Source organism: Cadophora gregata (assembly GCF_030347475.1).
Source record: "Cadophora gregata isolate MNR1 chromosome Unknown scaffold_2, whole genome shotgun sequence".
In the NCBI taxonomy this organism is placed as follows: Eukaryota; Fungi; Ascomycota; class Leotiomycetes; order Helotiales; family Ploettnerulaceae; genus Cadophora; species Cadophora gregata.
In genome coordinates this window covers 1,453,408-1,475,081 of record NW_026695925.1, presented here as the reverse complement: position 1 = coordinate 1,475,081, position 21,674 = coordinate 1,453,408, and the positions used below count along the sequence as shown (strand labels likewise).

The following is a 21,674-nucleotide window of genomic DNA, read 5'->3' as shown; positions in this document are numbered from 1 at the left end:
AACAAGGGGTAGGGGTAAGCCCTGACTTTTCGACAGTCAGTGCAGTACATGTTCCGTACAAGTATGCAGAGTGCAGAGTATGCCAGTGACACGAACACTGCGCTGATAGGCTGGAACGGGGAGTTGCTTCAGCGCTGAGTCGCTGACCCCTACTGTACCCAATGGGACCTGCCCGTTGGGTCTCGCAGACAGGGGTGCAAAGGTCACGGGAGAAGATTCTGAGATTTACCTTAGGCACCTAGGTACAGAGGCATAGACGGGGACGCGACAAACTCAGTACAGACAGAATACTGTACAGTAATGTAATGCGTGCGGATGTTCAAGCTGGGGTGGTGCGGGTGCTGGAGCTGGAGCTGGAGCTGGAGCTGGATAATGTTTCAAGATGAGTGACGAGGTGGCGTTTTTGGATATGCAGAAGAGCAGTTGAGACCGCAGGGATCATTTCCATCTCGTCTCATCTCATCTCATCTCATGTCATCTCATCTCATCTCATCTCATCTCATCTCATCTCATCTCATCTCATCGCATTTTCAGCGTCGCTTCATTCATCATTATTGGAGTTGATGCGGTGTCCAATATCAACCTACAACAATCAGATAACTAGAACCCGGGTTCATCCTGTGTCTGCTGCTTCTGCATCGTTTGCTTCAAAAGTAGCTGAGCGCATGCGCATCCATGCATAACCACTGCTTGGGATCGTTGTCAACATACCATTAGGTACCGTCACAAAACCCAACCTATCCAACTGGTCCTGGCTGCCCAAGTATCCTTACTGGTACAATGCCGCCCCGGACCAGGGAGATTGTGAAAAGTTCGTTTTTGGAGGAGAAAACCTCGTTGTTCAACCTCGTCAACGCCCTTTGGGCATATGTAAATTATGCCCGACAAATCACGCTGGACCAGAGGACCCCTCTTTTGGTAACATTTAGGAATGTTAAACCCTCTAGATTGCATTATTTAGCTTGATGGCTTGCACGCTTGAAGACGGGCTCGACGGGCTGGTGACGGACGGTACCTGAAGCTAAGCCACGCCATTCTAAGATTGCGATGAACAAACACGAAACGATGCTCTGAACCCCTAAACCGATCTCCGTCCCTCATCGTCATTTGACCGCATATCTTCTCCTGTCGCTCTCTCCCTTCTCTCGTCCCTATCCTCTCATCCCAGATATGCCGACGTTGAGATCGATATGCAGCATCTGACAGCGTCTACTTGGTGTTTGGGGGAAATAAACCCATACCCTGAGGTGTGGTTCTAGGAGTTTCTTCCCCACAAATAGACCTATTCCAATGAGGTGATTGGATAGCTGTCCTTACTGAGGCTCGTGCTGATAGAGACAGGGTAGGGGTTTATTTCCCCCAAACACCAAGTATCTGTCTCCCAAAAAAATCCGAAAACTAAAAGGATCACCACGAAAAACCCACACACCTGAAACGTAGTCAGATAGGCGAATCAGCCGATCCCGTTTTGTGGCTCCAACGATCTTCCCACCGTATCTGGCGAAACCTTGACGAGAAGGGCAAAAGATCATCAACAACCCCCGTCAGCACTCCACTTCAAACAGACTTCAACTCGTCAACATGAACCCCTTTCAAAGACACTTTATCCCATCGACGGGATGAATTCCACAGTCACATCTCCTCCTTGCCTACCCATGACCTCATATCCAGTACAGTATCGTCAATCTGCTCGTCTCAGCTACCGCAGTTTCAGCATTCCTGACAATCAAGCCACACAGCCATACCAAACACTGCACAGCTCAGCATTCCCGTCCTATCCTCGTGCAAAAAAGGCATCAAAAACATAAGGTACCACTCTCCACTTTTCTTCACAACCATTTGGACTCAGCAGCCGATCACACAACCATCTCCGTTCGGTAAACCGGCTAGCGGAACATTCATACTGGGCACTTCAAGCACATCGAGTAAGATAGCGAGTCGTGATTCGTGCCAGTGGAGACATTCGCCTGTTTTGGACCCAGTCGTCCTGAGGAATGGTTACAACGTTGCGCCAGTGGCAATTGTCAAGACGAACTCCACCAAAAGTCTCCAAAAATGTCCAAATTTTCTCCAAAACTCGGAACACAAGGAGCAACAAAGCCGTAAATTTTCCCATGCTTGGAGACATGCTCCAGTAATTTCGGTCGGCGACACCGAGATGCAGTTCTTGTCGCTTGGCTTGTTTACTCGCGATCTCGAGATTATCAGATCTTTATTCATTCTGTGAATTGTTTGCGTGTTTGCTGTGTTGGTTTCACACTCCAAAGTACTACTACTCCCTCATAAGAGCACGACCTCCCATTCCCACCGGCAGTTGCTCGCATCCTTACAGCCTCGCTCACATGCAGCCATACACATTCGATAGGATACAATATCTTCCTTACAAGTGCGTACATGAGTAGCCCTCCACATCTGTATGGACAAGTTCCATACGGTGTACGGTGCTATACAACCCCCCACTTCAGTGCAGCGATGTATGTTATCCAATGAGCCATCTCGACATTCAGGCCCGTACCACCTTTCTCTCCCGCCGCGACGCCAAGTACCCTGAGTGGTGCGTGTATGCGTGACCACTGCATTTGGCTGGCTTGATGGCTGTTGGAGATGGGTATGGTAGTCATAGGAGAAAGGAGTATGATAATGTTAGTCTGAGAAGCAAGGACCATGTCAATGGATCTCGTCACAGAAACAAATTTATTCAGTAGATGTCCTTCATTGGTTGCTGCTAAAGTACTTTCAAATACAAAATTAACACTATGGTATCTCTTCCAACGCCAGTTCCGCGAGCGAGCAAAGCAAGCATTATCATGTGCTGTATCAAATAAGCACCTCATCTCCATCATCATCATATTATTCCTCCCATCTCAAGTTGGCCGACCTCATACCAATCCCGATCATTGCCAACTCCATTGAAATGCCCTCCAGGACCCCCATAAACAAGGCCAAAGTGTAAACTCCAGAATCAATTCACCTCCTTGGAAGATTATTTGCGCCAAATCTTGGCCCGCCAGCTGCAAGACTCTGCCTGACAATCATCTCCGCGGCGGCCGCTGCTGCAAGACGCTCCTTCTGCCTCGACCGATCTCGAAGATAATTTGCGGCTTCGGGTCTCATTCTCAGGATCCTCAAGATCATGTCATCGCTTGGATCGGCTTGGGCTTCCTTTCTCTTCTCCTCTTTCGCCTTCTTCATCGTACCCAAGTTTCGACTAAGCATGATACTCTTCGATCTCCTCATAGATGTTGCCCCCATGAGACCTCCAAACGAAGCTCCCAATGTAGGCGGTGCTGAGAGACGATTACGCTGGACGTTGGCTCGCTGTATAGATGCTGTCGTCATACGCTCGGAAGTACGGATGAGGTTCTCAGTTGTGTCGAAGTAGAAGAAGTTTAGCGAAGCTAGCTCGTGGTATTTTGGTGACTTCAAAACATCAGCTGGAACACCCATGACTTCGCCCGTTTCTTCGTCTTTAGCATGGAAGAATTCGAAAAGGAGCTCGAGCCACTTGAAGACGATATCCATCTCTTGTTGGGTGAGTGGACGTTGGCTCGATGGTTTATCGGAGAGTGGAGGGACGAGGAGACCTTCTAGAGCTAGGAGGACTTCTTTCCAGAGGCGGGTCATGACCATGACCATCGATGCCTCAGTCAATGTTTGTTTCATGATGGCAAAATTCTCGTCAAAATAAGTAAACAATGGCTTCAGGGCATTCTCGACGTCCAGTGGCGTAATAGTTGGCATGATTGACTGCCTGCTCTTCCATAGACTCGTTACCGAAGCCGATATACCTCCCCGAGATAACAGGTGCCTTAACGCATCTGTTGAAAGAGAGGCATTTATATATTGGGAAAGCTTGCCACGATTAGCACAAATGAAGTACCCGAAGAGAATTTGTTCGCATACCTTGTCAGTAATGTTTCGTGTCATGTCTCTCTCTGTTCTTTTCAACAGGCGGAAAGCTTTGCCAAAATAAAACTGTATATCATCCCTCTCTCCTTCCATGCTGACTCGGAGAAGCAACCTTCCTTGAGTGTCCAAATTCAGCCAGTACTCTCGCGGCATATAGTCGCTAAAATGGACTGGGTCCAGTTTGAGGGATGTTCGTCCCACGAAGTCATGATCGCCAAATGTATCCCAATCCCACACTGTAGCGATAACGTTGAGAGCACCTTGTACCGTAATATCAACGGACTCATCCCAACGCGGATTCAGGTTTCTCATCACAACTCTCGTCTTAGCGAGTCGTTTCTGATACTCGTCGCCAAGTACAACGTAAGGATCACTGGTACCATTTGGATCACACGCTTTAAGCTCCTCTGCCTCCACGATTTTGATCGTAAAAACGTACTTCGAAGGCCGTCGTTGCTTGTCTTTAGGAGGGGCGACTTTGGCTAATACATCGGCGCATGCATCAACGTTCATCGTCTTCTCAAGCACATCCAGTTGCTGAATAGCATACTCAATGTTGTTTAGCTTCACAAACGACTGTCGATGAATGTTAGAAGGTCGTTATTGCACTAAAACAGATGTTAACTTACCTCTGGATAAAACTGAAAAGGCTCGATCTTCTCTTTATTGTTCCACGCATCTTTTGCCAGCTGCATCCACTTTTCCTGCTTCGTTTGTGCAGCAGCAGCTTCCTGAGCAGGTGACAACCGATCCATCTCTTTAGTGAACCTTTGTTCCAAGACTTCGCAGTATCTTGCAAGTCCCATGCCGAACGACTTGGATAACGCGGTCATAAACTTAGCATACTGAACATCATCGTCCCAACCTAGGGTGAAGATCTGATCTGCCAGTTGATTGAACATGCGGAAAATATCAATCACCGATACACTGTGTCGTTCGTCATCAGTGGCAGGTCGATCACGGTGATCAGATCTGACTTGGAACTGGTCTTGCTTGATGGCCTCATCAACAAGCTCCACCATTCTTCCATCAGAAACCCGGATCCAGCGCCACACAAAATCTGCGAGAAGTTCTTCAATATTGAATGCGAATGGGCGCTGTGGAAGAGCACTATGGTGGATACGTCGAATCTCAATCAGCTCCTTGTAGAGGTCAAATCCATCTTGCAGATCGACTTCGGAGTTGTTGGCCTGGGCCACCTGAAGAATTCGCTGAATGAGGTCTCCAGCATCATTCTCAAAGCTGGGAAACATTGTCTCAACCAGTATTGTCAAGGGATTAACGCCCATGATATCTGGATTTTTCCTGTACCGTTTTTGTATCCGCTCGCAGAGCTTTACGACGGACTTCCCCAACTGGACAACATGGAAAAATTGCCACTCTTCTTGGTTCTGTGGCACTTCGGCCTCCAGATAACCCCGATACACAGAGGCAGCTTTGGTGCGAAGACCTTCTGCCAGCTGTGCCTGGTATGCCTCGAGTTCGCCCGAGCCTAGGTCGAATGAAGGGTCGCTATGAATATGGCATTCTAGTATAAGCAAGACAGGACCCGGAGAAGGCGGCTTAGAGTCATAGCAGTGTTGAAGCAGATCGTAGAGGTCACGAAGTAGCCCGTCATTCAAAGTTGACAAGATTTGGCGGTACAGGACAAAGTCTTGGACTGTCCATTGGCTTTGGTCTATGTTGCTAAGACTGGTAACGGGCGCATATGTACTAGAACGTTTGTTCTCAACTGGTGGGCTTTTGGCAAATTCGAAAGAGGCGTCCAGCTCCTCAAGTCCAATCTCCTGGTCCAAGAACTTCTGAGCCGCAACATCTAGAAATAAGACGAGTCTTGAGAATTGTGGGATTCGCCATCGAATGCAAAGTTCATTGAGCAATTCCAGAGTCGCTTTCGAAAGTGGTGGAGCCGCACTCTGACCTTCAATTGGTTGGGGAGCATGCAACTGATCAAAAGTCATGGCATGTGATAGAATTGACCTGTAGAACGATCGTGGGTCTGGCGGTATGAACGTATAAGTGGACTGTTCGAGGAACAATCGGCCAGGTTGGTCATCATCCAGGGTCAATGAACTCATATCGACAGGTTGATCGAATCCATAGGCGGACGAACTGGATTCGACCGGGCTTGCGATAGATCTTGCCAACTCCGAATAAGCTTGCTCGTCATTCGGTGATGAAGACGAGGATCGCACTGGTGGTAGAGGCTTATTTGAACCTGACGATAATTTTACAAGCTCAGGTCTCGCTTGTAGGATTTCCGCCATCATGTGAGAGAGGTCTGGCCCTTCTGCTCGCTTCCAAGCTTGATAAGCATCCTCGAGATCAAAGTCGTCACTCCGTAGGGTACGTTTAGTATTGGCATTAAGGCAATGTTGATATGCTTTGAGATCGGCAAGGGCAGCCTCCTCTGTCCAGAGATTCTTGTTAGAGTCGATATCAGACTGGACTTGAGAAAGAGCTAGGCCGAATATTCTAGCCACGACCTGGACCATTGGCATGTCTTTCACGTCGTGACTGAGTGGTACGATGACCTCAATACTAGCTCCACCCGGTCCATCCGCAGTGTCGACGTATAAATCCTGGTCATTCGTGAGCAGCTTGCTTTCTAAAGTCGCCAATCGGCTCATGAGCTCCGGCTTGTCCTTGTCGTTACCGTGGGCTTTCAAAGTATTACTGATCAACCTCACAAACAGGGCAACATGGCGGTCGACCAGTGGTTTCCATGAATCGTCGTCGGGGGCCTTGCCCTTTTGTAACGCCTTCGTTGCATTAGAATAAAAGATCAGAACTAGGTCTTCTACACGCCGCTCCTTGTCCATTCGTCTTCGGAATCCTGCCTCCGTGAAAGCTGTATAAGCTTCGGCAAAAGTTCTCTTGACTGCTGCATCGTTGTAACCCGGGAGCCTTTCGGTATTGACTAGAACTCCTTGTATTCGTTTCTCGAGTGGTGACATGAAGCCATGGGGAAATTTGGCACTTTTCGTATCCTTGATCAAAGAAAATTCTTGGACCAGATCCCCAATCATAACAGTCTTCCGTGCTTTGATTGGCTTGGGTGCTGAGACATATTGCTTCCTCTTTGCCCTTGGTTGGAGCAGGTAGTGAAGATATGCAACCCGCAAAGCAAATGTATATGCATCGTTGTAGCTCACTGCTTTCGCCCGTATTCTGGACGGGTTGCGGGACATGCGGTTCTCGTTTTGGATGCTGTTCATACGCCTACTCGCCCTTGGCCGCGACGAAGCGGACGACATCTCGCAGATGATAGTGATGGAGTTCGAAAGGAGGGGGTTTCGCGCTGCCAACTATTTGGTGTGGCGATGGAGTCGGAGGAGATTGGTACGAGCGATAGGTATTGTGGTATGCCTGCTTCCCTGGGCTGCAGCACCGAGCGATGGACTGGCAGGTCAGAGACGCTTTTTTGCGCAGCTTCTTTCTTTACTGGGAAATCAATTTCATGATCGACTGCCAATTTTGATCGATCTAGGATCCTGTACTAGAGGACTTAGCAGAGCAGGTCAAGCTTGCAACAGGCGGTCATTCCTGGTCAGTGGAGTGCGTAGCTTAGCGCAGCGTAGCCTCATCCCAGGCCAGGGGTGGTTTGTAGCGGGGCTCCCGTGTGGTAGTGCGTCACAGATTTATGCGGACAGAGCCTCGTGCCGCCGGCATCCAGGAATACTTATATATCTCGGAACTGAGATGTTCAAAACACAGAGAGATCATATTTCCAACTCGAATTACTACTTTCCAATCAATAGTGATTCAAGAGATGAGTCGTAACGGTCAGATGCTTTTGTTTTGGTTTTGGCGGCTGTGCATCGGACAGCCTTGTTTACATTACCAAAAGCACCACAGGCACTTCCAGTGGACAAGCAGCACGTTGAAGGTTATTTACTTTCACAAAGAAACCGACTCTTGGGTTGACCACACATTACTAGCAAGTCCAGTGTCTACGAAATTTTGCCGAGGCCATTGTCTTCCTTCAACCTTGGAGGAGAACAGGACGAAGAGGAAGTGCATCCAAATGAACGAACTTGCATTTCGGGAGTGTTCGGAAGGGGGTTTATTTTACTTCCTTGTGCTATTTTAATGATACCATTCATTCAAACCGAGAGAAAAAGTCTGTGGTTTGATCAGTCGATGATTTGAGCGACCGCCTTTTGGCCCCCTTGTCTTCTTAGGCGCTATTTCTCCACGTGTCCATACCTTCGAGGTTCGCTTGTGTCTCACAAGTTTGCGCATAAGACTGGTCATGAAAATTCTGTAGATGATATCAACTTGGATCTGAGGAACTGTGAAGCTCGTTGGGTCGTTTTAATATATCTTCAGGACATCTCAACGTGCTGGGTACCAAAAAAAGTGTGAAGACTTTCTTTCGGCGTTTGAACGGATATGGGAAGCAGAAACCCTGGGATATCACCCAGTTACGCGAGCTCAAGACGAATTTCATCTGGCTGTTTCCTGCTGAAGCCTTGAAGATATCTCATGAATGAAATTTGTTGGTACAAACCAATACGGTCGTCCATTTCTGCTTCTGAAAGGTGAACTCTTCTGCTTTTCAAACTCTTTCCACGTACTGGCCCCCGAACTCAGGGTTGAGCACTTGAATTCTTCAAGTATATCTGCCGAAAAAATGATAGGAAGTTTTTATGAGAGGACTATGGTGAAAAGATGTTAATCTGTGGATAATCTCAATTTCCCTTACACTACTGGAAACACCCCGGGTCGGAGCCGCAAAGACTCCTTCTATCTAACCATCGAAAGAGGGGGAGTATACATTGAAAATGGATTATACTGTCTGTCAATTCTGTAGAAAGAACATCAATCAATTACTTCAAACCAGTCCATTTGTTGACCCCCTTAGGATATCAGCCTCTGGAGTCGCTTTTGTTATTGGTGCCGCTTTGGGACGTCGGCGTCCAAGCGCCAAATCACCACCCGCACCCTTGCCAGTCCAGTCGCCGTGGACTAGACAACGGACCCACTTCTTCTCCAGAGGTCGTTCTCCGGCTGTCAAAGCCCATCCATCCTCACTTCCATTCACTACATGTCTACTCATCTCAACCCACACACTCACTTCTACAACTCCAACGACGCTCCGATCTAAGATCAATTCGCCCTTTGCCCCGCCAGTTCGATCTCACTGCTGGCTATGGGTTTCTAAGCCGCAAGAAATGAGTGTTCGGCTCCGGACTGTGCTAAGGGAACGAACCAGCTTCGAAACAACGCTCATCTCGGACGAACTCGAGCGGTCATGACAACCAGTCTTCCGAGCCCCGACCTTACTTTCAGCGATACAGCCTCACAACCTGACGAAAACCTTCTTGCCATACCGAAAACTTCTGCCGCCTGCCAACCATCAAATGATATGAAGGCGTCGGACTTGTCTGACGACTCGGACAGCTACCACATGGGCACGCCCGCCTCGGTAGCTTCTGACAATATGGAGAAGCTGGGCATTCTAGATGCAAGAACCAAGATATCAAACTTGCTGAAAGATAAGGAGCAAGAATGGACGGCTGTGGCGGAGCGGAATGGCCCCTTGCGGCTGCTGGACTTACCTATGGATGTTTTGAAGGAAATCGTAAAAGAGGTAAATACTGCCGAATCTGCGATTTCACCTGGACATATTATGCCTGGCGGGCTCTTCCTACTTCTTTTGAGCCACCATCTCCTATCTCTGCTCGTGGGGATATCTGTTGAGAGGTTGTTACTGATTTTGTGGATAGGTAACCCATACGAATGACTTGACCGCTTTAGCATTGACGCATTCGGCGCTCCATAATCTTGCGATTCCTCACATTTATTCCCGCTTCGACATTGTCTGGCCTGACGCAGCAGCCACTACAGATCCGAGAACCGGCGTGGATGCCTTGACATACGGGCTGGCAACTCTATGCATGGGAGACGTATTCACTGACCACAGTAAACCCCAATCATTCGCGTGTACATACTGCGGCACGGAGAATATCACAGCGTGTAGTCATGGGCTTAAATCTAGTTCGGGGGGTACTCAGCGACGGCTGGGAAATCAATATCCGCAATTCACAAGAAAGTTTTCCCTCGGAAATGGACCAACGGACTGGGTTCAGGAATATCTCATCACAAAAGAAAGTGGGAAAATGCTAGGAACTCTTGTGGCTCTTGCTGTTGCCAGAATGGTTCATCTTGAGACCTTTGTATGGGACATGCCAACCGGAGTTCTACGCGATGTTTGGCTTGCCCTGTCTTCTCTTCAGAATCGGGATCCGACTCAAGACTGTCGTTTGGAACGGGTGTGGGTTCGATGGCACGATAACTCGGATCCATCTATTCCAGCTCCGACGCAAGGTCCAAACAATGGCTCCAGCACAACTCCTCAAATGTTGGCTAATAGCCAGCTAACATCTGTGGGTTGGACAGTCCCGCCCGGCTCCCTTGCAACCTCTCAAGGGTCTTCGTATCCCATACCATATTCACAAAGCCGTGTTGAGTATCCTACTCTTAGTGTACTCCCCCCTCTGAGAAGTCTTTCGGTTCTGGATATTGACGAACTCGATTATCTGGACGAGATGAGTGTTCTTATTGCGAAGTCAAAAGATCGCTTGCGAGAGCTTAGGGTTGGCGTTTCTGCGAAGGCAGTAAACAGAGATTTTGCTATTGCTTGGGATGGAACAGACCTTCACCAAGTTGACCATAAAGCACAGTGGCCGGGTGCTAGTACGATAGGCGAACGGAGATTGGGCGGTGTTCTTGGTGTACTACTCGGGAGGATATTTGACATTCGCAAGAAGCAAAAAGCGAAGCCCGAGAAGAAAGATCGGAGCACCTCCATGGCGTCTTCGACCCCCATTCCTTCGGAAACTCAACAGATGGCAGCAACTGCAGCATCCATGGATTTCAGTCATCAAGATACTGAATTGACATTGAATCACATGTCAGAGATCGTCGGAGGGGGCAGCCATCAAGATGGCTGGTCTGGAAAGGAGAGTACAGATTATAGTGAGGCTGTTCTCTCCTCTCCCTTGAACATAGATGCCGCACAGCCAACGAACAACACAAATGGCTTGGATCTTCATCCTCCCCATCTATCAACGGCAGGAGTCGATTCCGCACAATCTGATGTTGACTCGCTCACGGCTCTGATATCAGCTCACGACTTAAGTACAGCAGCCCAGAGTGCTGTCACAAACTCGGGAGCTATGCATATAGATATCCCTGCCGGGCCTCCTTTAAGACGATCTCATACCCAGAGTCAAAAACAAGCACATTTTTCAGAAGTAAAGCCTGCGGAAAGGGAGCGTCTGGACGGCAAATTGAAGCTGCAAACTTTGGAATTGGAGCGAATTCCTTTGTCAATAGCAGTTCTTCAGAAAGGCTTCGACTGGTCGGTTTTGACCAATTTGACCATACTTGACTGCGCGCAACATGATAGACTTTGGGTCATGCTAAGGCGGCACTTCCAACCTACACCTCTCAATATTTCGCATTCTTCGAAGCATCAAGCTGGTGTCCAGTATCACCTCAACCTCAGGAGAATTCACACGGATGCCGCATCTCCGGCTCTGATTTCTTTTCTAAAAGAGACTCTAGCACCAAATAGCCTTGAAACGCTCTTTCTACAGGATCGGAGGCGACCGAGTGGGACCACTGCGGTGACAATAGTGAGTTTGCATTACCTACTGAATTACCACAGTATGCTAAATTTTTGAAGGATGCGATCTATCGGGGCCCACTCAAAAGACACAGGGCAAGTCTCAAAAGGCTGATGCTCGACAGCTCTGACAGGGTGCCACGATCGGTTGCTAGTGGTTCAGACAATTCACGATGGAGAGCTTGGGTCCCGAATCGTGATGTGCTGAATTTCATTACCTCTGGTAGGATGAGCAGTCTTCGGGAGTTAAGCATTGCGATAGACTATTCAAATTGGGTAAGCTTTGGATCATCTCATATATCTTTTCCATTCTGTACCATGACATCCCAAAAGGGGCAGCACACTGTCTTTGGCTTCCATTCACGCCATAGTCAATGCCGTGCCACACTGACATGAACTCCAAAATGCTAACCTTACATAGCATCACTTCCTCCAACGCCTACCCCAGATTCCCCATTTACGCTCACTCAATATTCCATTTATAGCAGACCATGTCACACCAGCCTTTGATCCTCGGGAACTTGCCATGCAGGTTGTCGATGTCATTGTTCTACGGCCTGAAGTGGAGCTATGTTACATGGGTGTCTCCCACAAGTGCTTTGAGATTCTGGAAAATCGACCTCATGACGATATTCATGGGTCGGGGGATAATCACTCGAGTGCTGTGAATGGTGGGCCAGGTGCTCAAACTGACGAGGATGATGAGGATGAAGACGAAGATGGAAGCGATGAGGACGAAGATGATGAAGAAGAGGAAGATGACAATGGAACCGCGATCGGTGTCCCGCTTGGAGTCGATCCAGATGAAACAGAATCCGAGATTTCGGATCACGATAATTCTGACTCCGATTCATGGGATGGGTCTGACGATGGGCGGTCCAACGTAAGACTTCGATTGAGAGAGATTCTATTTTACGACGATAAGGTTTCGATTTTCAAAGCCCGTCATGGGAAGCTTTAATATACCGAATGTAGCCAAGGGCTCCACTTCGGGACGAGCTTTGTTACAATTTTGGAGGAGTTCTGAGCGCATTTGGGAGCAGGAAAGAAGCATGGCAATGGCACCAGATACGTGGAGTCGGATTTGAAACGGGAGTCATGGGAGCACGGCGAAGTGGTAAGGATAACGGAAAACATCAGCGGTCAGTCAGTATCTCAGAAATGGAAATGCCATTTTCGAAAATAACAGAAGATATTCTCGGTGAGGATTGTTTCCTTACCACTAGAGTATAATTAACTTATGCCATGTGGCATGCACTCTTCTTTGTGGTTAAATGCGTGCTCCTTGCGTGCTTACAAACGTGCAGTCTATCCTTAGTAGGAAGTTGTTGCGCGTCAAGGTAATCCAGCGGCTTTTTTTGGGGTCTGTGTTGGCATAAGCAGACGGCGTAATGGGCATCACGGTCACACCCTGCAAACGGGTCTCCACCAAGTGTGGCATAAGAGGCTCATTGGCGCTGAGTGACGGTAAGTGGTAACCGACCATTGGCACCATTTGACGAGAAAGTATTCTTGGTGTCGGCGACCGATATACCTCGATGCAAGGCGAAGATGGACGATGGAACTATGTGTAACGTTATCACTAAGTAGATGTCATCTCTTGCTATGTTACTAGCGATCTGCAAGACTTCCTCCAGTTCGATGCTTGGAGAAAGATATTTGCAGATTGTCCAATTTCGCTGGTTCTCCTGCAGCCACCATTGCTCAATCTCTCTACTGTGGTAGGACCGCTGACGCTCCTTGATGCTTTCGGCGGGTATGTTAATTCTCGCTCCTCTTCACACTGTGTCTACTCCGCAGCTGCTGACCGCCGAAAGTATGTATTTCGGAGTATCAAGAGTCCGACTTGCAGCAAGCTGCTGATTCAGGCTCATGGCTAGAGAACGAGGATACAGAGCAACCCATTTGGGTAGTGCTTTAATTTCACGAACTTCGGCTCGGATCCTGAAGTCCAAAGTATGTGAATTTGCAGGACATGATTCCAAACTAGTGGGAAGACTTCGAATATCAAAGGCTTAGTCAGAGCACGACTCTGGTTGGCAGGCTCGAGCTCAAGGCGCTCTTGGTCAGCCAGGCGAGGCGAGGCGAGCGTGCTTGAAGCGCGCTTAGAATGTCACATGAAAACTAACGCGATGCTATTTCGGTCGGGGCGGAGGCGCGAGTTTGTTGATCCGCATGAAACTCCCGCCGCATCGCACTGCATACCTATCCGCACAGCCTTTCGCGTTATCGGGCCCATGAATCATTGGCCTTACTGTATTGCCTTGAGGGGAGGCTTGAACTCTGATGTTTCCCTCGAGACAAGCACTGCTGGGCAGAGATCAAGCCACCACCAGATGAACGACAGACATGTGTCGAAGGGGCACGGGACTCCAAGCTAGTTGAGGGTCCAGAGGATCCGCATGCTGGAGCGGGTAGATAAACTCCTGAAACGCCTAATTCGTCTTTATTTTGGTGACACTTGTGGGAGGACCCGGGGTGAAGGCGAGGCATTTCTCAAGGAACGCCACAAAACCTGCTTTGGACGGCACATGAATCGTAGATCGGATCGGGTAGGTGTTTTCGCCATTGCGACAGTGCTCTTACTTCCACACTACATCGGCGTATGCAGGAGCAGGGAGAAGGTTTCGTGGGGAAATAGTTGTTTGAAGGTCCAATACCGGTAAAGGTGGCTCCCCAGTTCGCTTGTTTGAGTTGTTTTATTACACCTGCTGCTTTTACATTCAAACTTAGCACTGGCCACGAGCGGATCTGAGAAAGCCTGGACAGGAACAATCTCATAGATCCCCTTTGTTCAAGCGGCATCAGAAAAGCTCACCATGCTCGACACTCAAACCGGAGTAGGCCTGGCATCGGGATGAAGATGAAAGGACGGTTCGGTGACTTGCTGGGCCCAGGCCATGAATTGCGACTCTGTGAGAAACACTCCGGGCTGCTCAATGCCTTGTAGGGGCTAGAATTTGAATTATTGGGCCTCATGGGTCAGCGACGGCCTCAGTTCAGTGTCTTTGGGACGGCACACGCGAAGTACCGCCAGTAGTCAGTAACTTGTTGAGTTGTAGCAGTACACCTAATAAGTCAGAAGGGGCATTGAGACTCGAGTGATGAAGTTCTCAGAATTCGGCTGTCCTTGTTTCCTACCATTATCACTCCCTCGTCTGCCATCAGCCATGTACACCATCATGATCGATGATCCCAAATAATTATTGACACTTCAATGATAGACACCGAGATCTTGTCTACCGCGAGCAGTATCTCCCGAAAGCCGAAAAGTACGGGCGTAATCATTAGTAGTACAATTAATGTTGCACCATTCCTGGGGCACGATAGTCTGTTTGAAGTTTGGAGAAATCTTAAATCTTATTTCTCGTGGCTTGGGACTGCCGTGACAGACGGGAAGGATCTCACAGGCCTCGCGATTGGGCCGGCGGGTATTTTCGAGTGCTTCAACCCTGCCGGTGCTTGTTTTGAGCCATGGTTTGCTGTGTCTGGTTTGATGAGGTGCGAGGGTGCGATGGGATGGGATGGCTGTGAGGTTCAGCCCTTGATGCTCATCACACCAACATGGGGCCTCGTACACGGCTAGGGAGCTTCCATTGCTGGAGCTCCCCCTGCCCTGCCATGCCTCGTCGTCTCTTCTCTCGCGTGGATGTCAATTGACATCAACTTGCCTGCCTCAAGCAAAGAGCATCCGCAGCTCCCCTGACCTGGGTTGACCCCTCGCCTGAGCTTCCGAATCATTGCTTGACGCCTGCTGTTGGCTTCACGGAAGATCTTGTCAATGTATTCTCCCTGCAGCGGATGGTTACGCAAATCAGCCAGGCAGCAGAACCATTCACGGTGCGCCGATTCAGCCCTTTGTACGAGTACTCAGCGCCGTTCAGCACCTTCAACATAAACATACCAGTAGGCTTCAGCCATAGCGTCCAGCAGTACAGAGTCGCAGAGCCGGGGGCCAGTGAGTTTCCAAGACACTTCGCTGCACTCGAGCTTTCAAGATCACAGCACTCGGTAAAGGCATCGGACGACGTTTCCATTCCCTGGAGCTTGGGTGCAGAACAGCAATCTAACTTGGCCTATCCCAGTCAGTCCCCCAGTAGTAGTGATGTTAATCATGGTAGTGGGGAGCCAGTGGATCATGATGTGATGTGACGGTTTTTAGCTTTCCAGTTGCGTGCCAGAAGCACAACCTCTACGCTTCAGCGCGGTTGATCTGCAATAACGCTGTGTTGGGCAGGGCTGCTACGCGCGATTACAGCGGCTGGGATGTCACTCACTTACTCACTCCAGCAGTTTGACTGCTTGCCTCTCCGCAACCAACAACAAGGAAGAGGACAGTAACCAGTACAGTAGTACTTCTATTTCGGTGGCTAGAACAAGGCTGCCAAAAGTACCGTCGGGGCGATAAGCCACTGCTACTGGCCCAGTCACAGTTCAAGGGCTGGCGACCCAGTACAGTGGTCACTGGTCTGGGAAACTTTCTGCACCCAGGACTCTCTCTCTCTCTCTCTCTCTCTCTCTCTCTCTCTCTCTCTCTCTCTCTCTCTTTCTCTCTCTCTCTCTCTCTCTTCTCTCTTCTCTCTTCTCTCCAGGCCTTCACTTGACCACCTCCCCCGTTCATGACCAACAGGGTTTGGCGTTGTTTTGATGCAGCTGGCAGTCCTCTCATCTCAGCAGCAGCAGAGCTGCGACGGCTAAGAAAAGGGTCTCGTTGGGATGTCCTTAATTATCTTACCAACCAGGCCTGCTTTGCGGCGAAGACACCAGCCTCCAGCCAAACAGCCCGAAAGCCGCCTAGCGACGGCCTGGAGAGCCTTGTCGGTTTCGCACTAAGATGCACAAAGTTCCAGCGAGCGGGAGGGTCATCTTGGGTGCATCTGAGTCTGACTAGGCAGGGTAGCTTGTAGTCTGTTCTGTCTGTGAGCAGTAGTAGTAGTGAGGGTGAGGAGACAAGGAGGCAGAGGCAGACCAGGGAGACCAGACTAGCGGGTCAGGGTTACGGATCCTTCTGCTGGTGCTGCCAAGCTGCAACGATCTGCCAATTGCACCCACCACGCCAACGCCTTCTTGGGCATGGCTAGTACAATTGCCTTGTTATTATGGGGGAGTTGAGGCGGAGGGAGGGCATTAAATGTTCTAAGAATCCCTCAAAACATCCAAAATAGGATCTCTGTCCATTGCACCTCCCCCTCTGCCAGACCTCCACTTCTCAAATGAGCCTCAGTGCACACTTCTCCACGTTTAAAGATCCTCAAGATCCCTCGAGACCTCGACCGACCGCTTTGTCTACTTCGAGCATCATCTCATCTCTTGCTACTTTACATCTCTTCTAAATCAATCCGTATGTGCCGCCGCTGTCATCATCCACAGCCCCAGACCCAGCCATGGATGCTTTCTATATAGACCCGAGTGTACAAGACTCACGTCAATGCAGATCAAGATCCAACAGTCGTCTCTCCTCGACTGCCGCACAGCTCCAGGGTTTGAATATTACCAACCTATCGCCTCCAAACGAGCAAGGAAGAACTTCCTCAGGCAGTCATCAATCTCCCAACTTTCGCACTACATCATCTCCAGAGTTCCTTGATCAAGGCTCCCATCCTTCGCCCAAAACTATTGTAACAGCTCCAGTTCCACAGCAGTACACCCCTTTTCCACTTCTTTCTGATAGTGACTTGGATGCCAACTGGTCCTACCTCAACGCAACTGAAGAGCATTCGGGTTCTGCGCCACTACTTAGGCTCGACCCTGCCCAATCTTTCCAGGGAGAGCATCAGCATCTTAGTGATCAGAGATCCATACGCTCAAATTCCAATCCCGCAACCATGAGGTATGCATCTGGTACTTCTGAATCCTGTCAACTTAGTATACTAATCAACTTGTACAGCACTCTCGGTATCCAGCAATTTGACTCCCGGTTTGATGCCGGTATGCACTCTGGTATTCGTCATACTTATACATGGCCTCGTAAGTTGTAGAGCACAACGTAGAATTCTCTGATACTGACTCTTGTAGAATTCGAGATGAATGATCAGTTCATTCCTCAAAATCAGAACCTTAACCCTGGACAGTTGACTCCATCGCTATACGATGAACCAAAGCTTCTTCCAGTGTACTCGAGATCTCTTTCATCCAGTCCCCCTCGGGCCAACCTTACTCCAGAGCAGAGAGAGCTGAAGCGACAGCGTGACCACGCTCGACGGGATTCGAAGACTCAACTGAGGAGGGAGAGATCCGCAAGCAATACAAGCAATCGTAGCAATCCTTACATTACATCTCAAAACGGTTCCCCAGACTTGTTACCCAGGACACTTCCGGAATACACATCCAACCTTACTTCATCTCCTCTCCTTTCACAAGGCTCGTTACAAAGCTCTCCTGCCTTGGGAAGCAACTCTTTCCTCGCCCCATATTCACCTCCATTGAACGACCATTCGTCCTCAGACATCTATGGACCAGTCTTCGCTCTGTAAGTATACATGCCCTTTCCCATCCGTGTTACAGCAACTTATTCCTGCGCTTAGGGGACCGAACGATTTCACATCGAACCCAGCATACTCTCTACCTTTCTCCAATACTGGTGGAGAGCCTGGAATGCAAGCATTTGCCGGCCGGCCGCATTCTCTATCTCTATCTTCAGCTACCGATCCAGCCATCCAGTACCGAAACCAAGTGAGTCCTACGGTGGGATCGACTGAATCCGGCGACCATGTGCGAGTTGTCCACAGCCGTCCTAAGCCACAATGCTGGGAACACGGCTGTAATGGGCGACAATTTTCCACATTTAGCAACTTACTTCGCCATCAACGAGAGAAGTCCGGTGCAGCACAAAAGTCAAGCTGCCCAAACTGCGGAGCTGAATTTACGAGGACTACTGCCAGGAACGGTCATATGGCACACGACAAATGCAAGTCACGGAGGAACTCATAAACGGTCGGTTGTTCATGCATGCATGCATTCATTGGGCGGCGTATATATTTCGGACGGTTTACTGGAGTTAGACTAGAACACTCGTTTGGTTCAAAATGGCCGCAGTGGGAAAACACTCGACGGTGGGACTTTTATACCCTTCTTTTAGCATGATATCATATTCGATTTTTCAGAGAATATACATTTACGAGCATGGGTTATAGCAAAGCCGAATGGGAAGTGACACCTCCAAGCTGAAACCATGGGCGCACCGCACATTGGCTGCTAAATGTCAAATGAACCAAGGTGGGAAGATGGGCAGGCAGTCCCGCGGAGACGATATTGAGACCGGGTGTTTATTGTTCGAAACACTGCCAACCATGCAGAGGCGAGATTTAGTGTCTAGGTCAACGTTACCAGCTTGCCTGCCAGCCAGGTCAGGACAGGCACCTAGAGTGTCCCAAATAAGAAGCACACAGGCAGCTTCACATGGCCGCACGGGAATGCGCAGTTCGACTTATTTTCATTTCAGGTTACAGTACCAGTATCAATACCATGACCAGTAAACAACGCCAACGACAGAGGCAGACAGACAGCCAGCCAGCCAGTCACGGAAGAGTTAAAGATGGACAGACGTTGACAGTACTGTACGGCGTGCTGTCGTTGGCGCACATAGCGAGCAGGCACTTGCAATGGCAGTGGTTTGGTTTGGTTTGGTTTGGTTTACATAGCCCCTTTTTAAAATAGAACAGCCGTTTGCTCAGGTTTTGGTCCTGGCCTTTTCAGTGCAGGGCAGGGCAGGGCAGGGCAGGTGGGGCAGGGTGTAGCGTGGTGTCGGGTGCAGGTGGTGTGGTGTGGCACCAAGCCCCTCTCCCGCTCCCTCTCCCTCTCCCTGAGTCCCCAATCGTCTCCCCTCTCCTCCTCCGAGTCCTCTCCACAGTAACTACTACTACTCTCCTCTCCTCTCCCATCCCCTGCCCTGCCCGGCCCTGCCCTGCCCTGCCCCTGCTCTACCGGGCCACCACTCCAGGCAGGCAGTCAGTCGCAGTCCACTAACCCAGGCCAGGTCGGCTCGATGGGTGCCTGTCATCGCCTGTTGCTGGTGCAGCGTGCATGCAGCGCGCCTAACTTCGTAGGTAAAATATGCACCTTTATGTAAGCTGATGAGCGATGCAGCCACTGAACTGAACAAGATTAAATTACTTCTATTACCTTACCTTACCCACGGAGGTAAACCTGCCAATCTTTGGCTCGCTCGTGGTGATCGCAGCCGTTTCTGTACGCCCAGCCTGCCTCTCCCAGGAAGCGATGTTGATGTTGTCTGGTTGTGTTATCATCATTTGGACAGCTTTGCTGCCTCGATGCGATGCGATGCGATGCGATGCGATGCGATGCATCGGTGCATTTTGGCTCCCTCCCCTCGCTCCCCTCGCTCCCCTCCCTCTTGGCTTTCTGGTACCCGATATTCATCTCCCGTGGACCTCAACCCTTGATCCTATCCCACGTCAACGGTCAACCCCTCCACTCTCCAGTCGTCTCGTCTCCCCTCCCGCTTCCTCCCATCATCTCAAGATGCAAGTTGCATGCATGCTGTGCCGTCGGAATACATGGCGCACACAAGAATCTGAAACGGCTGGGGGCTGAGAGAACAGAACAGAATAGAACACATGCTCGACCGGGTGATCCCAGTTAGTCTCTGAGCTGAGATGTCCTGCACGACCTCATTTCGCGGTGTGCTGGAATATGACCACTGACTGGCCGTATTTATGGAATGAGCGATGTCCAGCGGCAACTCTAAGAGTAGACATGTCGCGGCCGGTTTACTGTCCTACCTGCCACGTCCCGTCGGTGAAAAGAGAAGACCCGTCTTAGACGTCCTTCAGCCTTACGGGCTGGGCGCTTGTACCAGTGCGACGGAAGCTTCATCTCGTGGACAAAGGACGCTCGCTGTTGTTGACACCCGGAATGGGCTGAAGAGGTCGCCGTGCTGTTCGACGATTACACTTCTTCGGTCCGCTGTGCCGCCTTGGAGACGACGATGACATCGTTTGCACCACAGAAGGACATCAATATTCTTCTGCTGCACAACAGTCGGTGTGCAAGTTGCACCGAGGGTCTTCTGTCGGTGGGGGCCAGAAGGTCTCGAAAGTAGCCGATTTCAACTTCGATTTTCCAGTTTTGGTTCAACCAATCCACTTTCGTTCTCTACCGGCCGAGAAAGAAAGTCAATAGTTACACCATTCTGACTATTGCTTGCTAACATCGTCGTACTTCACATAAGACGTCCTACGTCGATGTTCTGTCGACTTGTCCTTCGTCAACTTGGAGGTTCTTTTGCCTTCGAAACATTTGAATTCTCCGGGAAAATCCCCTTGCTCCGGAACTAGTCTCGAGGACTTCGCCCTGTTCCCACATGTCAACGATATTCCACTACTGGAAGGATCACCACAGCAAGAAATGTACGTGAGCTACGAGTAGGCTCAAATTACTGGATGTTTCTTCTGCTGTGCGCCATCCAGCTTGTGTTTCGCCAGACCCCTCCAGAACACCAGCCGAGTCGACCCCCGTTTTGTCGTCTGCTCAGGACATATCGGCCATATCGTTATTTTGGCCGCTTTCAAGTTGCATCTACCCCGAGATATGAGCTGGTAATCGGTGTGGATGTCTTGAAACATGGTGAGGACATGTCAGATCCAGATGAGGATTTCACCGACCTCAGTTCCATGTGGAACTATCATCTACCCCAACGGAGGGATATCTTCACTTGCTACGCAACCAATCGTCATGAAAGATACTGGGCTACATGCCTTGCAACTATCTAAACCCCCTGTCTTCGAATAATATCAACATTATACGGGTCATCCGGTTGATACTGGAAACGCATTTATGCCAGATTGCTATACAGTAGCTGTTCCCTTTGTCCACCGAACATTTCTTGCATCTGATGCTGACAAGGAAATTATTACTTAGAAATGTAGTTTACCCGCGAATGACAAGCTTCGACAGCAAATGGGACATCTAGTGAAGGTTCCCTCCTCAGCCATCGACATACTTTCCGGACATGGTATGACTATGCTGGAAAAAACAATCGGAGCAATTCGTTTGGCTCTAGGGCTCAGGTAGAATCAGAACGATGATCAGACTAGCATCTGTTACGATCCTTTCTCCAAGAATACGCACTCTCTGAGACAGTGATCTGCCAACAGAAGGACTTCGTGGG

The 21,674-nt window shown here is 49.6% G+C and overlaps 4 protein-coding genes across 4 annotated transcripts; 3 read left to right on the top strand and 1 right to left on the bottom strand.

Annotated features, from left to right (window-relative positions):
* Window positions 1–81: 81 nt before the first annotated feature.
* Window positions 82–7,531, bottom strand: ONS95_007790 (uncharacterized protein). The gene is made up of 4 exons (XM_058501310.1): window positions 4,539–7,531; window positions 3,904–4,485; window positions 1,016–3,852; window positions 82–943 (listed from the first exon to the last, which is right to left on the bottom strand). The coding sequence occupies exons 1-3, from the start codon at window positions 7,164–7,166 to the stop codon at window positions 2,968–2,970; spliced, it is 4,095 nt and encodes a 1,364-aa protein (XP_058362627.1). The 5' UTR covers window positions 7,167–7,531; the 3' UTR covers window positions 82–943; window positions 1,016–2,967.
* Window positions 7,532–9,166: 1,635 nt separating this feature from the next.
* On the top strand, window positions 9,167–12,506 carry ONS95_007789 (uncharacterized protein; the record flags this gene model as incomplete). Its single annotated transcript, XM_058501309.1, has 4 exons — window positions 9,167–9,505; window positions 9,642–11,555; window positions 11,606–11,821; window positions 11,967–12,506. 4 exons carry the CDS (start codon window positions 9,167–9,169, stop codon window positions 12,504–12,506), a joined length of 3,009 nt encoding a protein of 1,002 aa, XP_058362626.1.
* Window positions 12,507–16,929: 4,423 nt separating this feature from the next.
* ONS95_007788 (uncharacterized protein) lies at window positions 16,930–19,336 on the top strand (the record flags this gene model as incomplete). Its single annotated transcript, XM_058501308.1, has 4 exons — window positions 16,930–17,375; window positions 17,433–17,512; window positions 17,561–18,014; window positions 18,070–19,336. The coding sequence occupies 4 exons, from the start codon at window positions 16,930–16,932 to the stop codon at window positions 18,473–18,475; spliced, it is 1,386 nt and encodes a 461-aa protein (XP_058362625.1). The 3' UTR covers window positions 18,476–19,336.
* A 1,610-nt stretch (window positions 19,337–20,946) lies between these two features.
* Window positions 20,947–21,276, top strand: ONS95_007787 (uncharacterized protein; the record flags this gene model as incomplete). Its single annotated transcript, XM_058501307.1, has 1 exon — window positions 20,947–21,276. The coding sequence occupies one exon, from the start codon at window positions 20,947–20,949 to the stop codon at window positions 21,274–21,276; it is 330 nt and encodes a 109-aa protein (XP_058362624.1).
* Window positions 21,277–21,674: the final 398 nt, after the last annotated feature.